The 9302-nt window shown below is 45.4% G+C and overlaps 1 protein-coding gene across 1 annotated transcript; it reads left to right on the plus strand.

The window, feature by feature from the left end:
• The first annotated feature begins 1049 nt into the window (after positions 1-1049).
• A4GALT (alpha 1,4-galactosyltransferase (P blood group)) lies at positions 1050-2105 on the plus strand. Its single transcript, XM_056847453.1, has one exon. It carries the CDS (start codon positions 1050-1052, stop codon positions 2103-2105), a length of 1056 nt encoding a protein of 351 aa, XP_056703431.1.
• The last annotated feature ends 7197 nt before the right edge of the window (positions 2106-9302 follow it).

Raw genomic sequence — 9302 nt, forward strand, 5'->3', positions numbered from 1 at the left:
ATATGGGCGCTAATTAAATTGGACCCCCAACCTAATCTTTACCAAACTTGGGGGGTTCTTCTAAGGAGAGCCACCAGCAGCTATGCTGCAAATTTGGTGCCCCTACCTTAAAAAACAGCCCCCCAGAGCCCAAGAAAGATTCCCCATATACTATAATAAAGAAGTGATTTAAACTTTAAAGTGCTGAACAGTTGTTTTCCTTTTAGAGGAGATTTCTAGTGCTTTTTACCGGATATCTCAAAATGATCCCAGAAAAAAGCCAGATTTTTTCATCTCTTTCGGGATTAGGATTACTGGCTACAGTGTAAAAAGCCATTTTTTTCCACTAGAAAAAAAGCCAAAAAAATACCAATATTTTCCAGTTTTTCTACTAGGTCATCTTTACCAAATGCACACTCTACTGAGAAACATGCACTGCATCTGACTTGGCTGTAGTCCAATGTGAAGGTAGAGCAAGGTGCACAACATCCTATTCTGCCTTGCTTGTAAGAAAGTCTTAATGCATATGAAAGTATTTCAGACGGCAGCATCATGTTTCTCTTTTGGCAACTATACTCTTCTGCCAAATGCATTTTAGGGCTTGCAATTTCTAACTTAAAATTAACTATCTTAGCCATCAGTGATATTCTCCACACATTACAGGAATTTACAGGTATATCTAGTATATATTACAGGTATATCTAGTTAATGGTCTCTCTCAGGTAATTTACCTAATTCACTATTGCTCTGCACTGTGGCCTTTTACCATACCCTACATAGTAAGGATCCACTCTGCAACTGGAGAAGTGTAGTGTTCTAGCCTATGGAAGCTATATGTTGTTAGTCCTTAAGGTGCCACAGGATACCAGTATTTCAGCTTTTGTGAAATACTATCAGATACTGAAATACATTTCTGCTATAACTTTTATATCCAAAGAATCCCCAATGTATATCCATATTTGAAATTCAGAAGATTTCTGTTGTCAATGTGTTTTATCCTGATCATTGCGTTAACTCATCATATTTCTTTTTTTGCAGCTCATCCTGGCTATATTTACAGAAAGCAGGCCATGTGCAAAGTGTTGAAATTAACCAAGGTTTTGGCCGAACACAAACTCTGGGTTGTGTTTGTTGTTACCTGTAAGTTCATGTCCATTGCCATCATGTTTTATTGGCGAATCACCAGGGGTGCCAAAGACGAGACTAAGCTCTACAGTTTGCCTAGAGCGTTTAAGTGTCCTCTCTCTGTGCCTTCTCTCTCTCCTCCATCTGGCTGGCCTTCTCTTTTGCCTAAGAATGTATACTTCGTGGAGACATCAGAACGAACCAAGCCCAACTTTCTGTTTATGTGCTCTGTTGAATCAGCAGCCAGAGTTCACCCAGAAGCCAAAATCACTGTACTTATGAAGGGCCTGGCAAAGCAAAATTCTACTATACCAAAACATGTGGGCATTTCCTTATTCAGGTGTTTCACCAACATTGAAATCAAGCCTTTGGACATGAAGGACCTTTTCGTGGACACTCCCCTGGCTAAGTGGTATCCAATTGCTCAACAGAGGTGGGAACCTTATTTCTTGCCTATTCTTTCTGATGCCTGCCGATTAGCCATCATGTGGAAATTTGGAGGAATCTACTTAGACACAGATTTCATTGTCCTAAAGAGTTTAAAGAACCTCACCAATGTGCTTGGTACTCAGTCCAAATATGTACTGAATGGGGCTTTCCTCTCTTTTGTACCAAGACACAGGTTCATAGAGCTCTGTATGCAAGACTTCGTGGCAAATTACAACAGATGGATCTGGGGCCACCAGGGCCCAGTGCTCTTCACCCGTGTGTTTAAGAAGTGGTGTTCCATTAGGAGCCTCCCGAGCAGCAAAGGGTGTAGAGGTGTCACGGTTCTGCCACAAGAAGCCTTTTATCCCATTCGCTGGCAGGACTGGAGAAAATATTTTGAAGCAATCAAAGCGTCAGAGCTTTCACATCTCTTTAAAAATACCTATGCAGCCCATGTCTGGAATAAGAATAGTCAAGCGACACAACTTGATATCACCTCTAAAGCATTACTAGCTCAACTGCATTTCCAGTACTGTCCATCAACCTATGGGTTAATGAAGAGGTATCAATAAAGTCTTTGCAGACAAGCTACAGACAGTGAGTGAGCACAACTATTTAGTCTCTTCAGGTTGTATGTGTACTTAACAGAAGACAAAACTTACATGAAGCAGTATTGGCCAACTGAATTTTTGTTAAAGAGCAAAATCAAGAGAAATCAAGTGACATCTTTAAGACGAACCAAGTTTATTCCAGCAGAAGCATTTGGCATGGAAAATCTTTTTAGAGGCTTATAACCAAAATAATGGAAAGCGGAGTAGTTGTGTGAGAGAGAAAGAGCAATTGCTCCGGTTCAGCTCCTTTCTCTTTTACTCACCTCTAGTTCTGCAAGCCGCAGAAAATGTGCATCTGTGTGTACCTATGATCACTATCAGTACATTTTGATTCAGCTGAGCTGGGGACTAAAGGCAGGGGTGAGTTTAAACTTTGCCTTTTTTAAAACGCTGGGAAGCCTAACTAAACTGAGGATTTAATTGAGGTTTGCTGGGAGAGGGTTGTGATTGTTGTGCCAGGGGGGGTGATTAAGGTTGATTGCTGCCTGAAAGCTTGATTGTTCCCTTGTTAAGTGGGGGTTGTTGTGATTGGAGCTTGTGTCTGAGAGGTGGGGGTTGTGTGCATTTAAATTCCAAGGCTCCTGCTCTTGCCCTGTAGCTCTTAGCCTGTGGATCGTGACTGGGGATCTGTAGGTGAATATAAAATCTTTTTAACTTGGCAGAGTAACTCTCTCCATTCGGTTGGAGTACTGAGCAACTTGAATATCTATGTGAATTAGCAGCAGATAGCTGCAGGGCAAGGAACTTCGGCACTCAGTTCTTATTTGGTACAGGGAGAGTGCAAGAGATTAAAGGGCAGGGTCACAACACCAAAGAATAATATAATAATTAATTAAATAAATGAATAACAGTTATGAAGGTAGAAAGCCAGCAGGGGTCGGGGGGCTATCCAGTGTGCTGCATGGAGTGTCACATGTATGATTATCTGCCTGCTGGACAGAAGTTGTGCTCCGTGCAGGGAGCTCCTGGCTCTCAGGAAGCGAGTTCACTTCCTCAAGGCCAAGGTAGCTCAACTGGAGGAGCTGAGGCAGGCAGAGAGAGAGAGAGGTGACTAAGGACTCTGGGGATGAAATAGTTACATCCCAGTCCCAAGGTGACGGCAACCTGCCAGTCACAGAAGATGGAGCCCTTGGGGAAGGAGGCCATCTCACTGAGGCAGGGGGATGTGGTACCTTAGAAGGGACCTCTTCCTTGGTGGATGAACAGATATCCTCTCGTACCAAGGATATGCTTCAGAGGGGAGGGGGTTTCGTGTAGTGGGGGATTCAGTTCTTAGGAATGTAGATAGCTGGGTTTCTGGTGGCTGCATGGACCGCATGGTGACTTGCCTGCCTGGTGCGAAGGTTGCGGACATTACCCGTCATATAGGTAGTCTGGTAGGTAGTGCTGGGGAGGAGCCAGTGGTTGTGGTGCATGTTGGCACCAACGACGTGGGGAAATGTAGTCCGGAGGTCTTGGAATCCAAATTTAGGTTGGTAAGCAGGAGACTAAAAGCCAGGACCTCCAAGGTAGCTTTCTCAGAAATGCTACCTGTTCCACGTGCAGGACCAGCTAGGCAGGCACAGTTGGTGAGTCTCAATGCGTGGATGAGACGGTGGTGCAGGGAAGAGGGCTTTAGATTTGTAAAGAACTGGGCAACATTTTGGGACAAGCCGGGCCTATACAAAAGGGATGGGCTCCACTTGAACCAGGATGGAACCAGACTGCTGGCGCATAATATAAAAAAGGTGGCAGAGCAGCTTTTAAACTGAACCTGGGGGGAAAGCCGACAGGAGCTGAGAAGCATCCGGTTCGGGCAAACTCAGTGCACACAGACAAAGGGAAAATTGCTTCAGATTGCCCACATGGGAATTACTTGGACATGGGAGGGAATGGGAAAAAAAAGATGGGTGGCCACTTAAAGAAGCCCAAAGGCACATGCCAGGCAAGTCGAAAGAGAGAAACAGTGTGGAGGTGTTTCTATGCTAATGCTAGAAGCCTCCAAGCAAAAATGGGGGAATTAGAGTGCATGGTTTTAAGAGATAACATAGATATAGTGAGCATTACAGAAACCTGGTGGAGGGGAGAGAACCAGTGAGATACAGTCATCCCTGGTTATAAACTGTATAGAAATGACAGGGAAGGGCGTATTGGAGGGGGTGTTGCTATGTATATCAAGGAAGGCATAGTGTCTAATAAGCTAGAGACCATAAAAAGGGCAGACTCGTCCACAGAATCCTTATGGGTGACGATTCCAGGCCCCAAAGGATATTTAGTACTGGGGACGTTCTATCGGCCGCCTGACCAAATGGCTCAGGGTGATCTTGAGATAGAGAATGAAATTAGGGAAGCATGTAAAGGTAATGAAGTAGTAATAATGGGAGACTTCAACTTCCCTCATATTGATTGGATAAATGTATGCTCCAGTCAAGCCAAAGAGATAAAAATTTTAGACATCCTAAATGACTGTGCCCTCCAACAGTTGGTCATAGACCCAACCAGAGGGGAGGTGATCCTGGATTTAATACTCTGTGGTGCTGCCGGTGATTTAGTGCGGGATGTGGATGTAGTTGAGCCAGTTGGCAATAGTGATCACAATGGCATCAAATTTAATTTATATGCACGTGGGAAAGTGACTGGGAAATCTCACACAATTACCTTTGACTTTAAAAGAGGGAACTTCTCTAAAATGAGAAAACTGGTAAAAAGGAAGTTGAAAGGAACCGTTAGGAGGGTTAAATCTCTTGAAAAGGCTTGGGGGTTACTCAAGTTCACATTACTAGAGGCTCAGCTAGCTTGTATACCACAGGTCAGGAAAGGTAGTAATAAGTCCAAGAGGTCACCACCATGGCTAACGGGTAAGGTGAAGGAAGCAATTAGAGAAAAAAAGTCTTCCTTCAGAGACTGGAAGGTTTGCCCAAACGAGGCGAACAGAAGCAAACACAAACTTGCACAAAGGAAATGCAAGCAGATAGTTAGAGATGCAAAAAAAGATTTTGAGCGGCATATTGCTAAACACATCAAAACAAACAATAAGAAATTCTTTAAGTATATTAGGAGTAGGAAACCAGCTGGGGAGGTGGTTGGACCATTGGATGACAATGGGAGTAAAGGAACTCTAAGGGACGATAAAGCAATTGCTGAAAAACTAAATGAATTCTTCTCATCTGTCTTCACTGTTGAAAATACAGGGCAGATTCCTTCTCCTGAACAGATTTTGGAGAGGGGAAAATGAGAAACTGAGGCAAATAGTGGTAACAAGGCAGGAAGCCCTAGAACGTCTAGACAAACTGCAAACTAACGTCACAGGGACCAGACGGTATTCATCCTAGAGTTCTTCAAGAACTCAAATGGGAAATTGCTGAACTTCTAACAAAGATATGTAATATGTCCCTTCAATCAGCCTCTGTACCAGAGGACTGGAGAATGGCCAATGTAACACCCATTTATAAAAAAAGGTTTCAGGGGGGACCCAGGAAATTACAGGCCAGTTAGCTTAACTTCTGTTCTGGGTAAATTAGTGGAAAGCATTATTAAAGATAGAATTGTCAAGCATATAGAAGGGCAAGGTCTGCTGGGCAAAACCCAACATGGCTTCTGTAAGGGTAGGTCCTGTCTCACTAACCTATTAGAGTTTTTTGAAAGCCTCAATAAGCATGTGGACAGGAATGAGCCTGTGGATATTGTGTATTTGGATTTCCAAAAAGCTTTTGACAAAGTCCCCCATCAAAGACTGCTAAGCAAACTTCATAGTCACGGGATAAGAGGACAAGTCCTCTTATGGATTGAGAGTTGGCTGAAAAATAGGAAGCAGAGAGTAGGAATCAATGGTCAGTTCTCACAATGGCGGGCTGTGAGCAGTGGGGTGCCTCAGGGATCTGTGTTGGGATCGGTGCTTTTCAACCTGTTCATCAATGACCTAGAGTTGGGGTTAAACAGTGAAGTAGCCAAGTTTGCAGATGACACCAAATTATTTAGGGTGGTTAAAACAAAATCGGACTGTGAAGAGCTCCAGAAGGATCGCTGCATACTGGAAGAATGGGAATTAAAATGGCAAATGAGATTCAGTGTGAGTAAGTGTAAAGTGATGCAAATTGGGACAAAAAATCCCAACTTCACATATACACTGATGGGATCTGTGCTGGCAGCAACAGACCAAGAAAGGGATCTTGGGGTGGTAGTGAATAGCTCAATGAAGATGTCAACCCAGTGTGCTGCTGCTGTAAAAAAGGCAAATTCCATGCTGGCCATAATTTGACGAGGAATTGAGAATAAAACTGCTGATATCATACTGCCCTTGTACAAATCTTTGGTGAGACCACACTTGGAATACTGTGTACAGTTCTGGTCACCACACCTAAAAAAGGATATTACAGAGCTTGAGAAGGTGCAGAAAAGAGCAACCACAATGATTAGGGGACTAGAGCAACTGTCCTATGGGGAGTGGTTAAGACGCTTAGGGCTGTTTAGCTTGGAAAGAAGGCGGCTGAGGGGAGACATGATAGAGGTCCATAAAATTATGCATGGTTTGGAGAGAGTGGACAGGGGGAGGTTTTTCTCCCTCTCCCATAATAATAGAACATGGGGTCATCTGCTAAAGCTGGAGGGTGAGAGATTCAAAACAGATAAAAGGAAGTATTTTTTCACACAATGCATAGTTAAATTGTGGAACTCCCTGCCCCAGGATGTGGTGATGGCTGCCAGCTTGGAGGGCTTTAAGAGGGGAGTGGACATATTCATGGAGGAGAGGGGTATTCATGGCTGTTAGTTGGAATGGATACTAGTCATGCTGCATACCTATTCTCTCTAGTATCAGAGGAGCATGCGTATTTTGGGTGCTGTGGAACACAGGCAGGATGGTGCTGCTGCAGTCGTCTTGTTAGTGACTTCCTAGAGCAGGGGTCCTCAAACTTTTTAAACGGGGCCAGTTCACTGTCCCTCAAACACTGTTGGGGGCCGGACTATAGTTTGAAAAAAATATGAACAAATTCCCCACGTGTGCGGGGGAGGAGGCTGCTGCGCGAGGGGGCTCTCCAGAAAAGCATCCTCCTCCCGAGCCCGGACCTTTCCCCTGTAGTGGTTAAGAGTGGCAGTTTGGAGCAGGGACTCTGATCTAGAGAACCAGGTTTGATTCCCCACTCCTCCACGTGAGAAGCGGAGGCTAATCTGGTGAACCTGGTTGGTTTCCCCACCCCTACACACGAAGCCAGCTGGCTGACCTTGGGCAAGTTACAGCTCTGTTAGCGCTCTCTCAGCCCCACCTGCCTCACAGGGCGTCTGTTGTGGGAGGGTATGGGAAGGGGATTGTAAGGCAATTTGAGTCTCCCTTTAGTGGTAGAGAAAGTTGGCATGTAAAAACCAAGGCCATTTATTCATGGAAGGGTTTGCCTTGGATTTGCCGCTCTCCAGATGCACATTTTCCCCATCCGAATTCTCCAAACTCTGCCCGGAGGTGTGGGGGGAGCTTACTTTTGAGTTCTGAGAATTCGGATGGGGAAAATGTGCATCTGGAGAGCGGCAAATCCAAGGCAAAACCTCCTGTGAATAAATGGCCACAAGTCTTTTTCTTCTTCTCCCTGGAGATATGCCCCCCCCAAGGGGCCCCTACAATTACCTCCAGGCCACAAGGATACCCCCGGGAGGAGAGAGAGCCCTGAGCTGTGAGAACGCTGCCGACTGCGGCCAAAACAGAAACGCCAGGGCCACGTTGGGCTGCATCGTAGAGGGCCCGAAGGACCAGGCGCAGCTGCATGGAGCTCGAGGAGGCCAGGCCCAGCCAGGCCACAAAGCTAGGCAATAAGAGAAGTCTCCTGGTGGGGCGTGCTGCGGAAGAGAAGGTGGCGACAGGGCCCAGGAAAGGGGGTTTTGGGCCGGGAAGGGTGAGAAAGGGAAGGGGGCGAGCGGGCGGCGCGGGAGGCAGCAAGATGTATCGTGTACCCAGGAAAGGGGGTTTTGGGCCGGGGAGGGTGGGGGAGAGAGGGGGAAGGGGGCGACCGGGCAGTGCGCGAGGCAGCAAGACAGTGCGCCCAGGAAAGCAGGTTTTGGGCCAGGGAGGGTGGGAGGGAGAGGGGGAAGGGGGCGACTAAGCGGTGCGCGAGGCAGCAAGACGCCTCGTGTGCCCAGGAAAGGGGTTTTGGGCTAGAGAGGGAGCAGGGAAGGGGGCTACTGGGGCGGGAGGGAGGCTTCTGGTTGGGCGCATGCGCCCAGGAAGCCCAGAAAAGCTCTGGGGAGGGGGGCAAGGGGGGACTGGCTTTCTCGGTCCCCGGGCCGGACAAAAGCCCTCCGGGGGTCGGATCAGGCCCTCGGGCCGTAGTTTGAGGACCCCTGTCCTAGAGGCACCTGGTTGGCCACTGTGTGAACAGACTGCTGGACTTGATGGGCCTTGGTCTGATCCAGCAGGGCCTTTCTTATGTTCTTATGTACATTGTGGGACCATTTTGACCATCTTGACCATTTTGGCTAATTTGGCCACGTTGTCTTTTGTATATATTGTACATAGTTGCTGTTCAGTACCTTTTGTGTGTTTAGTCATATCTTTGCATGCTATCATATAGGTTAGTTAGTCATGTTCTATAGTATGATTCATTTTCTATAAACTGTGCATGTTTAAATATTGAGAGTGCTGTGATTTGTTTTGTTTTGAAACCTCTTGGATGAAGCAAACAGCATTTTTATTCCAGCGAATCTGACATAGAAAGTATTGTTTTTGAGATAATACAAACTTGCCTTGTAACAAGTCGAACATATGCCATATTCACATATAAAACAATAGGGAAACGACCACTATCTAAAAAGACTCCTACGAAAGTAATTAAAGAACTAAGATCAAAGGAAGCAATGTCAATGGCACCCCCCCAAAAAGTATAATTGAGATTACTAAATTTCTTTGAATAACAAAAGTGGCCAGCCTTAGACCACTGGCATTTATTACTATGTACTTCGATGATCGATAGAAACACCAAGAGCTGTGAAAATTGGATGGTTATCATCAGGTCCTATTCTCGCATTAAAATCACCTACTAATATGAATGAGCTATTTGGAAAATTATTTTTAATTTTATTGAATGTTTCACCAAACAAGAACCAGCTTCGCTTCAATTCACATAGAATCGTGGGTGACATATACATTGTAAACAAAATTACAGAGTGAGTCCCCAATATTGACTTGATTACTAAAAC

Source organism: Euleptes europaea, chromosome 3 (assembly GCF_029931775.1).
Source record: "Euleptes europaea isolate rEulEur1 chromosome 3, rEulEur1.hap1, whole genome shotgun sequence".
Lineage (NCBI taxonomy): Eukaryota > Metazoa > Chordata > Lepidosauria > Squamata > Sphaerodactylidae > Euleptes > Euleptes europaea.

What these genes read in the sequence shown, in the direction of transcription:
- A4GALT (XM_056847453.1), top strand. Translation starts at nt 1,050, where the DNA reads ATGTGCAAAGTGTTGAAATTAACCAAGGTTTTGGCCGAACACAAACTC.